This window comes from Castanea sativa, chromosome 4, assembly GCF_040712315.1.
Source record: "Castanea sativa cultivar Marrone di Chiusa Pesio chromosome 4, ASM4071231v1".
In the NCBI taxonomy this organism is placed as follows: domain Eukaryota; kingdom Viridiplantae; phylum Streptophyta; class Magnoliopsida; order Fagales; family Fagaceae; genus Castanea; species Castanea sativa.
This window is the reverse complement of record NC_134016.1, coordinates 39945913-39962650: the sequence shown is the minus strand read 5'-3', so window position 1 is coordinate 39962650 and position 16738 is coordinate 39945913. Positions and strand designations below refer to the sequence as shown.

Below are 16738 nucleotides of genomic sequence, written 5' to 3'. Positions count from 1 at the left end.
CTAACACTTCCCGACAATGGTAACTTGCGAAACTCCTGTCTTCACGATGATGCTCGGTTCAACCACCAATTCCACCTTGATTAATCGGGGCACCTCATTAGCTATTGATGATGCTAACGTGGCCAGGGAGTCGGCGTGACGGTTCTGCCCTCTAGCAACTTGTTCCACTTTCACACTTGAGAAGTATCTCATAGTTTGCTTCACTACCCGTAGATACTCAACCATCTGGGGATCCTTGGCCTTAAAACTTTCCTGCACTTGGTTAACTAAAACCCGGGAATCCGAGTAGATTTGCACCTCCTTAGCTCCCAAGTCTAAGACAACTTTTAGTCCGGCCAGTAAAGCCTCATACTCGGCCTCATTATTAGAGGCTCTAAAGCCTAATCTGAATGAATGCTCTAGCTTTATTCCTTCCGGGGTGATGATCACAATTCCAGCTCCTACCCCTGTCGCATTGGATGCGCTGTCCACAAATACCTTCCATGGGTTGACTCCCACAAGGCAAACCATCCCCGTATTTTTCGGTGAAAACTCAGCAATGAAGTCTATGAGTACTTGGCCTTTCACCGAGTTCCTTGGCCTGTATCTAATGTTAAAAGAACTTAGCCGAGTCCCTCACTTAGCTATTCTCCCCGTAAAGTCATATTTCCTCAACAATGACTACAGAGGATACTCAGTCAGAACGTGGACGGTGTGAGCCTAAAAGTAATGGGGCAATTTTTGGGTAAAGTGCACGAGTGCTAGCACCAATTTCTCCAGTGGCAAATACCTTGTCTCGGCGTCAACAAATGTTTTGCTTATGTAGTAAATTAGTAGTTGTACACCATTATCCTTCAGCAGCACTACGCTCACGACATGCTCGGATACCGAGAGATACATATACAAATCTTTTCCGGGTTCTGGGCTTGTCAACATTGGCGCCCGTCCAAGATAATCCTTCAGGTCTTGGAAGGCCTTATCACATTCTTCATCCCATTGGAACCCCTTCCACTTCTTTAAAAGCTGATAAAATGGTCGGCATCGATTAGCGAACTTGGAAATAAATCAATTAAGGGCAGCCAACATACCGGTCAATTTTTGAACATTTTTCAGATTTCTCGGCAGTTTTAGGTGTTTCATGGCTTCAATTTGATCAGGGTTAACTTCGATGCCCCGTTTGGTGATTAAATGGCCCAGGAACTTGCCGACCCCTACCCCGAAAGTGCACTTATCGGCATTGAGATGCAACTGGTATCGCCGGAGTATTTCAAATACTTCTTTAAGGTGGTCAATATGTTGCCCTTCTTGCCTGCTTTTTATCACCATGTTATCAATGTATACCTCGACCGTATGCCCAATCTTATCCTTGAACATCCTCGTCATCAGTCGTTGATAAGTGGCTCCTGCATTTTTCAATCCGAATGACATCACTGTTGGGGTTTATGCCCTAAAATCCAATTTATTGGCATGTATTTAATAATTAAATTGTTTAATTATATGAGACTATCTATAAATGAACTAAGACATTATCATAGTCCATGAGATGCATTGTATGTGATTTATGTAAAAAGTCACAGAAGATATAAATCACAAGTTCTTTGTAAACTCAGAAGTTTAGTTCGTAGTCAGTGATGAAATTGGGCGTTTCATCTGCGAAGACTATAACATATCAACTAAGATGATTTGTCTTGATCATGGAAGTGGAGACTTCTAGTTGGTATGTTGATATGTTTTAAGAGTTAAGACATATTGAACTGGACTGCTGTGAGATTTATTATTCTCCTAACGACTGTCAAATGAATAATAAATCTCACGACTTCTATTTACATCAACTCTAAATCCTGAAAGAATAATGGACCTGATCATGAGATGTAGGTTGCTTTGATATATCAGGAGTGAGATCTATTAGTTACGGTCAAAACCTCAGTATGTTGGGCATCCGCATTTAGTGTTGATGGAACATATATTCTCAAGATGGAATTCATAGTCTCTTAATGGAGATACAAAATATTCCCTTGAGATAAGTTTAATGGATTTAGTTATTCAGAGTGTTGGGCCCAACCACTTTAGTAAAGAGTTACTAAAGTATATATTTATGAAATTGGATTTCATAAATATATGACGAATAACATAAATGATTAAACCGGGTACTCAAGGATTAAGATGTAGTAATCTTCAAAGTGGCAGTCTATATTCATGACTTTGGATTACTACGAATATTTTGATGAAGGGGTTGCATGCATAATAAAGTCTTGGGATATAATTTATTAATAAGGCCTAGAGTGCAATTATATTTATATAGTGGTATTAAATATAATTAATGGTAACTTTGGGCTTGTCAAGAGTTGACGGAAAAGCCCAAGGCCCATTGGAGCTAGTGTCTTATTGGTCCCTTTTGGTCACACTTCAAGCCACACACTAAAGCCCAATTGGAAAGGCCTAATAGGCCAGCCCAATTAGATAATCAGTTAGTTATAAAGGGAGAAACATACAGAATTTTTATAAGAAGAGATTAGAAAAGAAATAAGAAACGGTGTGTGAGAGAGTGTGAGACACACTTTCATTCTCCCTTTGAAAACTGATTGAGAGACCACACATCTTGGGCATAAAGTGGAATTGGAGTGAAGATTAAAAGTGTTCCCAAGTGCTTCTAATATTTGTTTTGAAATTCTCCACACCAAGGTACGCTATCTTGTTCTTAAATTCTGAAATTTACATAGTGCATGTTATCAATCATGAATGAAATAGATCCTTGTTCGTTGCTTCCGCTGTGGGTTTTGCATGAGATGCAAAACCAGAATTTTTCCTTCAATCACAGTGTAATGATAATTAGCATCAGGCATTATGAATGCAGTCTTTTCCTAATTTTCAGCAGCAAGGGAAATTTAGTGATAACCTTGGAAAACATCCAAAAGACTCATCCTTGGGTGCCCGTATGTTGCGTCTACCAATTGATCAATCTTCGGCATCGGGAACGGATCCTTTGGGCATGCTCGGTTTAAATTAGTAAACTCAACACAGACCCTTCACTTACTGTTCTTCTTCCTTACTACCACAGTGTTTGCAAGCCATTCTGGAAAAAAACGTTTCTTTTATGGCCCCAACTTCCTTCAACTTCAACCTCTTGTCTGACAGCTTCGACATGCTCTTTAACCAATCTCATCGGCCTCTACTTCCTAGGAAGGTATAAAGGGTCCACATTAAGCTTGTGAACTATAAATTCGAGGTCAACCTCGGGCACCTCGTATGGATTCCAAGCGAATACATCCACGTTTTTTACAAGAAAAAGCAACAACTCCATCTTTTCTTCGTCCTTCAAGCTTGCCCCTATCAGGAAACTCCTTTCACAATCTGGCAGAATCTTCACTTTACACAGGTCTTCAACACAGCTGGCCCCCACTTCCTTTTGGGGTCGCTGTAGTTGCTATAAGGAGTTTTTCATGGTGGACTCCCTTTGTTGGTTGAATGCGGCCATTAAGCACTATCTGGCTACTTGTTGATTGCCCCTTATCACTGCGATTCCATCCTCGGTGCGGAACTTGACCTTTACATGCAGGGTAGACGGTACGGCCCCTATGTCATGAATCTATGGCCTTTCAAGGATTGTAGTGTACGGTGAGAAAGAAGCGACCACTATGAACATTATAGTTACCTCCTTACCCTCCATGCTGACGGGGAGTGAAATCTGCCCTTTTGGAATTACCATATGGTCGTCAAACCCCATTAATGGCGTATCATACTTGGATAAGTCTTCCTTCTTCAGCCCGAGCCCCTTGTACAAATTGGGGTACATCACATCTGCACCACTCCCCTAATCTATCATTATCCTTTTTACTATGAAACCCCTTACGCGGGTCATGACTACCAAAGCATCGCCATGCAGCTGAATGGTGCCTTCCATATCATCATCATCAAAAGCAATGGGATGTTTAGTGTACCTCAGCTTCTTCCCTAGAAAATGCTCGCCCGCACAACTTTCTCCCGATACCACGACCAATATCCCCCTTGTCCTAGACGTTGGAGCGCCCTTTGGAACTGCATGGATGGCTTTTATTACTCCCAAAGGGGGTGGGAGAGGATTTCCGCGCAGCTGATCCACCTGCTTGGCCTCTTGATTCCTTGTTGCCGCCAAAAACTCTTTCAAATGCCCCGTCTTCACCAACTGTTCTAGATGGTCTTTCAATACCCTACACTGCTCGATGGTTTGCCCTTTATCTTTATGGTATGTACAATACAAATTCTGAATTCTCCTAGATGGGTCGCCCCCATCTTGTTTGGCCATTTAAAATACGGCTCATTTTTTATTCGATCGACGTTCCTGTGCACCGGCTCCTTGAAGGCTACATTAACTTCTCTAGTTCCCGGCCCAGGCTCTTGAATCCTCAAATCCTTCCGGGGTCTTGGTTGGAAACTGATATTCTGAGGATGATTTATGACCGGGGCCTTCCCCTTGCTCTGCAACCGATCATCTTCTAACCGCTTATACTTCTTGATACGCCTCATCAACTGCCTCATATCCTCGGGAGGTCTCTTCGTCAACGATTCCTTTAGTCCGAAATCCTCGGGCAACCCCATTCGGAGAGTGCTTGCCGCAATCTTTTCATTCCTCCATCCGATCTCATTATACAACTCCCAGTATCGGTTAGCATAGTTGTGGAGGGTCTCCCCAGCCCCCATTTTCATTGACAACAACACGTCCATGGGCTGCGGAACTCAGCTACAAGTCATGAATCTTACACCAAACTCTTGGATCAGTTCGGAGAAACTGTGGATCGAGCATTTCCTTTATCCATTAAACCACCTCAGAGTAGTGGGGCCGAGGCTCGAAGGGAAAACTTTACACATTAGTGTGTCATTTTGAGCATGCAGAGGCATCATTGAATGTAGTGGCTTATATGTTCCACCGGGTCTGTCTTTTCATTGTAGGAGTTGAATGGCGGCCGCGTGAATTTGCTTGGCATAGGTGCGCTTTCAATATCTCTCAAGAAATCAGGCAGCTTGGTGCAACGCCCGACTCATTGCATCCATGGCCATATTTCGAGGTCGTCCCCCATCTGGGGAAGTTGAATCACGGTCTGCATATTCCCTTGAACGATCGTAGTGTCAATGAAACCCAGATTGATGGGACCCTGCTGCACGATGGTTCCCTACACTAGCCGACCTTTCCCTTCGTTCCTCATAGTCCCTTCTCTGACGTCTACCCCTTGCTTCCAATTCCAAATCTTTCACCATCCTACGCAGACGCTCGAGCTCCTAGTCCCTCTGCTCAAGCTCCCAGTCCCTTCTGTCATTGCAGTTGTGCCCTGAGGCATCGGACGCTGTTCGGAGTGTTTGAAACGATCTTTCTTCGAGCCCAAACTATTATACTTCCTCATGCTGCCTGTCTTCATGCCTTTTCTGCCTTCTCTCTCCCCATTAGACCCCCGCGAAGACCCTCTAGAACCACTTTCAGCATAACTCCCTAGTCGACTCCCAGACATTTTCCTGTACATGTCACGATAGAGCCACAGCTATGTGGGAGTTTCCCACAGACGGCGCCAATTATGCGTACCCAAAAGGAGTTGTTGGGCCCAACTTTTATCTGGGCTCACAATCTATTTATTTTGTGGGCTTTTGGATTTCCTACAATAGGTGGTCCTATGCCCGGCAACCCAAATACACTTGTTCTCTGTACTCTTAGAATTGTTCTCCCTCTCTTTTCCAGAATAATTACCCTCTTTTCTCAGTATTTACTCTCAAATTGCCAACCCCCTTCTCAAATTCTCCTCTCTTATTTATAACCCAAGGCTAGTGGAAGGGTTGATTGTTTTCATGGTGAGCGGTGGAACCAGTTCCATTGCCACTCTTACCATCTCCCACTCCCAATTGAACACCCACTTAAGGGTAATAACATTGGACCTCTCCTTCCACTCACCATGAAAACAATCATAACCCTTCCACTAGCCTTGGGTTATAAATAAGAGAGGAGAATTTGAGAAGGGGGTTGGCGATTTGAGAGTAAACACTGAGAAAAGAGGACAATCATTCTGGAAAAGAGAGGGAGAACAATTCTGAGAGTACAGAGAACAAGTGTATTTGGGTTGCTGGGCATAAGACCACCCATTGTAGGAAATCCAAAAGCCCACAAAATTAATAGATTGTGAGCCCAGATAGAAGTTGGGCCCAACAGCTCTTTTGGGTACGCACAATAATTATGTCTTGAAGGTAAGGCTTTAGAAAATTATATATGAATAAATAAATGACATTATTAACAAACCTTATTAGTTATTTCTTCTTGTGCTTTATAAATAAGTTGCTTTTTTTAAATGATCACATAATTTAAATTAAGAGCTATTGGAACCTGGGAGTGTCCTATTTCTTTTTGATTTCAGATCAGTGGATACAAGACTTATTTATGTTATAGTGTATCTTTTATTATCGTTCATCTTATGCTACAATAAAATGATTTTGATTATTACGGTTGTATCAAGTGAATGTTATATATTTAATACTTTTACTCTTTCTAAGTAGTTTTATATCCAAAACAAACAAAGATAATTACAACAATAAAAAATGAATCTATACTCATGTACATTTTGTTCTTGTTTTGGTCTTCTGATCTAAGTAAATACCCAAGCATTTCCCCTTAAGTATTGTTTAATCAAATTTTGAACCTCTTTTAATAGTTAATATAACACATAGGGACACGCTTAACTCAAAATATCTAAGTCTGATGAGTATGAGCTCAACTATGTCTATGTTATATTAACCACTCATTATTCTTATCACTATTCAATGTGGGGCTTAGGGCAATACTTTAAGTTAAGTAATGTGTTTGAATTTGGTGAAACAGTGTAATTAAGTGTGTGTGTGTGTGTGTGTGTTCAACAATTAGTTTGTTTCTCAAAAAAAAAATGTAGGACTTCACGCACACGTAAATACCCAACAGGTGGTGGTATTGAGAGGAGAATGGTGGTGATATAAGAATTTTAGTTCTAGTACCATTTATATTATGATATAATCTCTCCGGGAAACTTGGTTTATGGTTTGGATGCTTAAAAATTATAAGATAAAAGATACCACAAAAAATTGTAAACAATTTTTTTTGTTAACCAAACAGGAGAAATAAAACATAGAAATTCCAAAATTATAACTGTAATAAAATTTTATTATAAAAACCTTCATCTAACAAACATTTGAATGGCGGCAACAGACACTACAAAAAACGGGGTCTATAGCCGCGTTTCTTATTATAAAAACCTTCATCTAACAAACATTTGAATGGCGGCAACAGACACTACAAAAAACGGGGCCTATAGCCGCGTTTCAAAAACGCGGCTATAGACCCCGAAAACGCGGCTATACTTGTTTCCTGGAGCTGCATTTTTGTAAAACGCGGTTCAAAGCCCCTGTCTGTAGCTGCGTTTTACAAAAACACGGCTAAAAAACGCGGCCAAAAAACGCGTTTTTTGTAGTGAGATGAGTTTGGTGTTGATGTGGCACCTCAGCCAATCACAACAAAGAACCCACTCGACCAATCTAAGCATGCCTCAACAAGAAAGCAACGTGGCTCCCTAATCTCTAAATAAAGGAATGCATTTAACCTCAGTTGATTACCAAAATTCTTGAGATACATTTTCAACCTCGAACTTAAAATCACAAAGGAAATCTCTCCCATAAATGGAATAAATGAAAGGCACTTGACAAAGAAAATATATGAAAAACACAAACCTGAACGTATGAATGTTTTCAATAAGAATTATGTGATAAATCATTGCTAACTTAGGCAGCATCGAAGAGTCCTTCAGGGCTCATCTAATGTTTTTCTTTCTTTGTTAGGTTTTCATTGACCAAGGTCACCCTTGTGATCCTATCAAAAAAGAAAAAGGTCACCCTTGTGATGATCTGCATCATCAGCAACCAGTCTACTCTTCCTCACATGCCTACACAATTTAAATTACAATGTTTAAGTTTAAGGATGATTACACTTAGCCCTATCTTAGATAATAATTAGTTGTTTCTCTTGCCTTGCAATTAAGATTCTTCATAATAGCTTATATAGCCAAGTTCAAAATAACTAGTCAAATTATAATTAAGACTCTTTGTAATCGCTTATATTAGTTATATGTACAAGATTTATTTTGTAAACACCTAATGTAAGACTCAACTTACGCTCACATAACACATATTTATACAATTTAATCCAACCAAATCCACATACTATGGGATTTCACAATTTTCTCCACTAAAAACCCTTACATCTTCGTCAAGGGACATTTATGCCTACTTAAATCAAGACTCATACTCAAGAGTTTGTTCCCAAATACTATGTTTAATTTTTTCTCACTTTGTAGAATTTTTTGTTTGGTTGCCAATAAAGTTAAGGGCATATGTTGGAAAAAGAAAATATTTGGACATTATAAATGATGTTCTAAATGAGTCTAGAACATCGTTATAATATGGAAATATGATATTTCTTCTTCTTCTTCTTCTTCTTCTTTTTATTTTTTTAATTTTTATCTTTTGAATGAGGAGGACAATACAAGAGCAAGAGGTCCAAAATCACCGGGGCCAAGGATAAGGACCATAATGTGAAGAATTATCATTAAAGACAAGGAACAATGTAGGGTTCTTTGAGCAAGGAGAGGATGGAATATAAAGTCAAAAAGGGAAAAAAGTATCGTTCCATCCTTATTTCAATTGGGGTGCCTTTTATCTTTATTTTCTTTAAATATTAATATAATGATTTTATTTCATTGTAGAATCAACTATCGAATTATCAAATGGCATCTTTTAATGTTTCTAATAAAGGATAAAATTCTTCATCTCCATTGTAAGTGTAACTATCAAATTATTGAGGAAAAGAAAAATCTATCACATATTCTTATGCTATAATACATAAGTTTGAAATTAAGATGATGTCAAGTGATTATAATACATAAGTTTGAAATTAAGATGATGTCTAGTGATTATATGTCATATGCTTTTACTTCATCTAACTAGTTTTATATGATTATAAAAAATAAAGATAAAAAGTTTTATATGAGTGTAGATAAAGAAAATTACTAATTTCAAAATAAAAAAGAAATACAAGGAGGCTCATAAATGAACTCATTGGAAGTGGCTTTGGTACATTCAAGCCAACACTATGTTTGGCAAAAAAGTGACAAGGGGAGAAGAAAAAAAATAGAGAATTAAAGAGGTGAGGGAAGAAATTTTCTTTTTAGTTATTTGGTTTAGAAAGAGAAAAGAGAAAGAAATAACCTACTTGTGGTAGTGGGTCTCATCTTTAAATTTTTCCCTCTGGCTTTTTCTCCCAACTTGGTAGAAAAGAAAATGGTCAATTACGAGGAAAATAAATTTCTCATTCCCTTTACATAAATTTCTCTCAACCAAACGAGGAAAATCCCTTCTTTTCCCTCTCCTTTCACTAATCTTTTTTCCTTTTTCTTTTCTCTTGTCCCAAACCAAACACAGTGTTGGTTCATAATTTGACAAAGAGAAAGGGAAAGAAAGTGACCAATCGAAAAGGGGACCATACATATTCTTGAATGTGTAGGCCTATACCCTTTAGTCTTTAATTTACTTGCAAGTTCCCAAGTGGATAGAGACATGGGCAGGCACAAAGTGAGAGACTAAGAGGGCTTTCACCTTAAAAAAAAAAAAAATACTAATACATAATAATAAAGAAGAAGAAGATTAAGAGCCCTTCTTCCATGCCTTTATTTAATGGAAAAAGTTAATCAATACACTAAATGCATTAATTCATAAAAAAAAATTTAAAAATTTGATATGAAAAAATGAAAATAAGTAATTAATTATTTACTTATATTTTCAATAAAATTGATATTAAAACTTCCTTAAAATAGTTTATTAACAAACGTTTTAAAGGCAACGCTATTTAATTTAAATTGTTGACATAATTGCAAGCAGATTATATTAATATTTAATAGGTACTCACTCAACATGTACCTTAATAATCTTGATTTTTCTAAATTTATTTTGTTTCTTTTTGTTTGTAAGCTCACATAAAATAACATCCAAATCAGATTAAATTGACAAAGTTTGAAATCATCATTTCCAATCTATTATTATATGACAGATTATAAAATTATTTAGGTGAATTATCGAAACAATTTACATGAGTTATTGAAAACATTTTCCTTCATCAAATTACTTTCAATTCAGACCGAAAGCATCACATGGCAAAGGGGAGAGTATATATAATTATATATGTTTTAGTGTTTTACCACACTCGTATGTTTTAAAAAGAGTTTTGCTATGGGATCATGCGCCTCGCAAAAGTTCATCGAACAAAGAACCAAAATATGGGGTCAATGACTCAAACATGCACCATTCTCTGCACCAGCCAGAAGTTAAAAAAAAAAAAACACCCTGTAAAGACTGATTTTTGAGGTAAAAAAAAAAAACCATAGATACATGCACTCTGGGATCAGGGTTTATTTTTATTTATTTATTTTATATAAATTAAGGAATATAGTACATAGGAAACCTCGTACAATTTATAATTAGCTTTGAGAAAAAAGTTATCCTTTTAAATTGGACTCATGTTAATGGATTCTATCTATTTTTCACATTCCTTTTATCATTTTTTTATTAAAAAAAAACATTCTTTTTTATCTATTACCTAACAAATCTCTTCCACAAAAATACTTGAAACTCATTTCGATTTGGTCAAATTTTTTAAAAAAAAATTAGAGATTTAAATGATATGATAGCACATGAAAACACTCTTGGATAGCAGCAATTAAAAATTTATCTATTTAAATGATTTAATAATTATGTAAAGAATATTTTTATTTGAGAGAGAATATTAAATGATAGGTGATGTGATTAGGATTTTTGTTATTTAATGTTTTTAACATATACTAGTAATTAAAATAAGGGTTCGGTTAAAGAGTATCATAACTCAAATTGACACAATTAAAAAATAATAAATATTCAATTATGAGTTGTAATATACATTTAAAAAAAAGAAGCAAAACTTGTAAATCTTTATTTAGTCTGCATGAACAAATATATTATAATGGTAATCAAGTGAAACAAAGTATAATTTTTTTGCTAATCAAGTAATTGTAGAACAGGACTGATATTAAATGGAGTACTTCTTAAATGGGTGTTGCACGACACTCATTAATCAGATGCTTAATATCTGTATACAAATTGACTTTATTTTTTAAAAATGTTAATACCATTTAATGGAATATTAAATACGTTTTAACAAGTCTTCTTAGTGATTACTAAAGAACTTAAATTGATAATATTTCGAACAATCAAAAACATTAACTTTTTTTTATATATAAATATGATAAGATTTAAAATTTTGTGGTCCACTTTATTTATTTATTTTTATCCCATCAAAACGTTAATTAGTTTTTTTTTTTTACTTAAAGATGACATACAAATTTATGGAAAGCCTTTGTTCAATGGCAAGATATTCTTGGGCCATTTGTTACCGTTACTAGAACAATAGTTTTCAGTGTTTAAACAACATTACACATATTTTTACACACTTTTTCACTCACACGTATTTCTAAAAAAATACAAACAACGTTTTACTAGAACAACATTACCAAATGAGCCCATCACTTGAGCAACCGAAGGGTCAAAAACTTATTCAAAAATAATTGATCCCTAGGACCCTAGCTGATCATAATATTTAATTGAGGTTCAATAAATAGAAATCTAGTAGTAGTTTATATAGGTATGCCACGGAAGATAGCAATATGGCAAACTGGTTTAACTACAAGATTCCTAGTTGTAGTAGAATCCAAACCCCACACATTTGCCCTAGTTTCTACTGATGTGAAAGACAGTTTCCCATCTTATTCTTGAGAAAGAGAGAGAGAGAGAGAGAGTAATAAGGCACAACCTAAAGATGCGTCAAAGAACAGCCATTGTGTGGACAAAGGACAAAGGGTTGGTGCAAGTGATAAATACACAACTTGCCTGCTCTTTTTGTCAAAGAATTCAAAGTTGAGAGAAGCTTATAGCTTTCAGAAACACTATTATCTCTCTCTCTCTGCCTAACCACTTCTCCTTCTTAATCACCAAATAAAAATAAACCACAGACCCCAAGTCACTCGCTGTGCCTAACTTGTTTAGCAAAAAACTGATACTCAGCTAACCAAATATAATTAAACCCCAAAAAGTCTCTTTGTGCTTTGCCTTATATAGCTGGTGTCCAATTCATGTGGCTCTAGTTTTTCCATTGCAAATTAACTTAGCTATTTTGTCACACTCACAGATAGGTACGTGAGAAGGACTAACTCCCTCTTTTTTTAAGTGTTCTAGACTTGGGTTCTTTGAAAACGTGCTCCAAAACTTGGACTTGGAATCAAGCTGTAGCTTGTAAGATTGTTAAGAATTTCATTGTCATGGTCATGTCATGTCCTTCTCATCCAATTGCACATGCTAAAACATCAAAATGGGATGTGTTCCATTGCAATTTTCACCATTACATCTAATGTTGGTATCATAGTACAGTTTGATAGATAGTGAATAAGAACATAAAGAAAATAAAGGAAGGTAGAAGATGACGAAATAAAGTTCTCCAATCTTAAACATCAAAGTGATGCTATATACTGATTATGTTGTAAAGCTAAAATATGAAGTTGAGACGTGTCAAGAGTTTGTTGGTTTAGACTGAATATGTGAAGTTGAACTCTTCCTTTATAGGAATATTATATGCCACATGCCAAACTGAAATATTGCTAATCATTTAGCCATAATAACAGATTATCGACTTGTAAAGGAAAGATGTGACTGATATAAGTTGTCCATCTACTTTCAGAATTCATTGACAAATGACAGTTAAGTCAATTTTATGATAATAAAGTTAGCGTCCCCCCCCCCCCCCCCCCACAACAAAAAAAAACAAAAAAGTGTTAGTTTTCAAGATTATCTTTGCTTTCTTCGTTGTAAAAATTTGAATAATACCACTAAGCAAACACTTCTAAAAGTTTACTGGTTTCTTACTTATTAAGATATTGAGACTTAAGTCAAGAGTTTTATATATAGTTCAACTAACATCTTTTAATATTTTCAACAAAGAACTTCGGAATTCAAATTTCCCCTAACCCTTTATAACTATCAAGTTAGCAAAAAAAGATTAAGCAAGGTTTAAAGTTTAAAACTTAACATATATGTGTGTGCGCGCGCGAGATAGTTAAACTTAACAATAAGTAATTAAATCGTTAATTCATTACTTGGCATATAATATAATATTAAACATGATTGTAATGATTAGTCCCTTAAGTTGAATATATGCCTTCTTTTTTTCTTTTCTTTTTTTTAAGTTAATGTCAATCTACAAATGACAGAAGGGGGAGTATAAAGCTCATAAGCAAATTGCAAAATTCACTCTAAACAAGAAATTTAACTTACAAAAGTGTTTAAGCGATAGAATGGTCCCCAGAAAAAGAGAGTTGGTTTTCAAGATTATCTTTGCTTTCATTCGTTGTAAAAATTTGAATAATTTCACTAAGAAAACACTTTTTAGTGTTTTCTTATGTATTAAGATTGGGATTTAAGTTAAGCCTTTTGTAGTTTAATTTGCATCACCTGGTATTTTCAACAAAAAAGTTCCGAGTTCACATCTTCCCTGTCCCATTATAAATTTATAATTATCAAATTATATATATATATATATATATGTGTATATATATATATGTGTGTGTGTGTGTGTGTGTGTGTGTGTGTGTGAATCTAAAAATGAGAAACGGGGGAGGATAAGGCTCATAAGCAAATTTCTAAATTCACTCTAAATGAGAAATTTAACTAACAAAAGTGTTTAAGCGGCATATCATTAGGTCAAAAGGCCACTAGCAAACATATGTAGTGGGGGTGATTGGAATTACTTCTACTACATGGTCCATAGTTAATGATTGATCAACAAAAAGTAGAAGACAATAGATGTACCCCCTACATAAAGGGCCCCGACCCATAATATAAAGTGTCTTTTAAGTTCTAAGAGGACCAAGTTCCTTTAAGATAAACTTACCAAAACAAGGAGGAGATAGTGTAATGCCTAGTAAAAGTTGTCTCACATAAACTAATGATAAGGTTGCCTAGCCATTTTGTGTAGAAAGTTTTGTTGAGTTGTAAAATTGCAATGGTTAGTTCTTTGATGAATTATTTAGACGTGTTGCTGTCATGCCTTGAGAAAGGTATTAGCCACATATGAACTATATCCAAGAATGGCTAATCAGATTATAATTATGGTTCATTATAACCATTTAGTATTTTTATATTCTTGATTATTCTAAACACATTTAATATATGAATAAGTATATGTCCACACAATGCATCCACAACTCAAATCTTCAAACAAAGCCAAATTTGAGGTATAACAGAATTATTACGATGTAGGCCTTTAGGGATTTTATGATAAGGACTTTTGTTAAATGTTATAACAAATTCTCCATCGGAATCTTTATCAGCATTTGATTTGCTTCATCTACCATTCTCCAGTTCTACATCAAACTTGAAACAACAAGCACATCAATAAATGTTAAGAAGGACATCACATGGTGATCAATTTTTGATATTTTTAACATTAAATAATATTTCCTTATTTTATATGGTTTTTATGGTCACATTCAAGTCCAATTAGAATACTATGCGCAATTTAGGAATGTTATACAAGCTGGTTGAATCTTCTATGCCACATAAATATGCAATAAAGTAGGTACACAGTAAAATTTGACAATAATTTCACATTCATTCAAAAATTAACATATCACCTCACACATGAGTCTACTATAATATGCAATTTGGAATTTCTTTTAATAACCCACATGTGCAATGGTAGGCTAATTTGAGAATGTTGTGAATTTTTGTTTTATCCTAGAAGAACTCATAAATATTCCTAAACGTAAAATGTAAATATATAATTCTTCTATCGCTAAAAGTTTAATTTGTTAGGCTTCAAAAAACTTTTATGAAGTTAGGGATTTAGCCTAAGTTATAATAAGATGTAGTTTGAATAATCTCGTTAAAAAATGACTAGTTAGAATAAAATCTATTTTTTTGACATTTTTCTTTTTGTATCAAATAGAAACACATTGTTATGTCGCAATTTGAATTCTTCCCCTCATGTCCAATATCTCATGTTACTGAATTGAAACTTTTTTGTATTTTTTATTTTTGTTAATTACTGAATACAGAACCTGGTTGTAAAACTATTGTCATCAAGAAGTGAATGTTAGAATTCTTAGGATTCTTTATTCATGTGTTCCATTGTTTGAAATGCATAAAACCTTCAACAGTAAATTAATTAATAGCCAAAAATTTTAGGGCCGTTTAGTAACGTTGTTTGTATTTTTTAAAAATATGTGTGGGTGAAAAAGTGTGTGAAAATACGTATAATCGGTTATTATTCTTATTTCATTCAACTCCGAAAACCCATTGCTGATTTTGAAAAAATAAAATGAAATAAACAAACTTACGTCTTGCAGGAAAAGATGAGAACAAATAATGTCATATGTGGTGTGGAACACAAGAATTTTGATTCCATTGTGATTATATTTAGGCAAGCAAAATTTGATCCTAATACCTTTCTTTTTACTTTTGGGCCAATTTAATTCACACACACACAAATTGGTCTCTATAAGTCTATATAACAGGCCCTAAAAAAAAAAGAGTCAAAAACAGCCATATATGGCCTAGCTAGACAAAATAGACTAACGGGTTTGTCTATGTAGTTTGGGCTTCTATTGTGTCAATAACTTCAGGCCTACACGGACTAAATTTTGGGTATGGCTTTCACTTTCCAGTCCTAGGTCGAGCTACAAACTACAAGGCCATTAATGAGAGATGGATTTCTCTATCAACACTGGCTCTAGTCCCAATTCCTAGGGTCCTTTGTCCACCCATCAATGATATTGGATTCCGTGCAATGCTCACAGACAATGAATAAAAATTTGGGTATATAGTTCTTAAATTCAACAATGTGATTTTATTTGATCCATGAATCACATAATTAAATTTAATTGTTCCTCAAAATGATAAAACTGTAGCGATCAATACAACCGTGCTTGAATTTAAGTTTGGCCCCAAAAACAAAATGACACATTTGTGGAAAGTTTTTTTTTTTTTTTTTTGAGAAGAAGCATTTGTTGCAAGCTGTAAGTATTTGATCTGGGTTTTTTTTACAGGTTACTTTTCCTTTCCATTGAGCCAATTCATATTTCTTTGGAATGCCTCGCTAAACTGACACAAGCACAAAATTTATGCTAGAGCAAATTTCATGCTTGTAGATCCAATTAATGATTTTACAGTTAGTGTGCATTTGGCTTCAAATTAAAAATCAAGCTTAGTTTACTATTCAACTTATTTTTGTTACTATTTATAGGTCTTACTACACTTTTTGGTACTATTCATGTGTCTCAATGTACTATTTCAGCTAACTCTTACTTTTATCTATAATACTTTTAGCAAAAAATTTTCAATTTCAGCAAAATAAGTGGATTCCAAACAGACCCTTAAACCAGAGGCTATACTTTTTTTTTTTTTCTCAACTAAAGATTTCAATTAATACGAAAAGAAGTCATACAGAGAACATCATGCTGCACTTGTGCAGCAATTATAGGTGAGGTATCCTCCACCCATATGACCCTATCTATTACAAATTTGGCATGTCTTGCCATAATGTGAGCCGCAGAGTTTGACCCTCTGCAAACATGAGAAACATTCCACGCTTCAAAACATCGAAGATCCATAGTTAAGCCCTCTATGACTTTTTGGATGCTACTCGGTG

At 35.3% G+C, this 16738-nt stretch overlaps 2 protein-coding genes across 2 annotated transcripts; both read right to left on the bottom strand.

Annotated features, from left to right (window-relative positions):
- LOC142632896 (uncharacterized) lies at nucleotides 1–510 on the bottom strand. Its single transcript, XM_075807213.1, has one exon. The coding sequence runs from the start codon at nucleotides 508–510 to the stop codon at nucleotides 1–3; it is 510 nt and encodes a 169-aa protein (XP_075663328.1).
- A 3280-nt stretch (nucleotides 511–3790) lies between these two features.
- On the bottom strand, nucleotides 3791–4656 carry LOC142632895 (uncharacterized). Its single transcript, XM_075807212.1, has 2 exons — nucleotides 4306–4656; nucleotides 3791–4171 (listed from the first exon to the last, which is right to left on the bottom strand). Exons 1-2 carry the CDS (start codon nucleotides 4654–4656, stop codon nucleotides 3791–3793), a joined length of 732 nt encoding a protein of 243 aa, XP_075663327.1.
- Between the last annotated feature and the right edge of the window lie 12082 nt (nucleotides 4657–16738).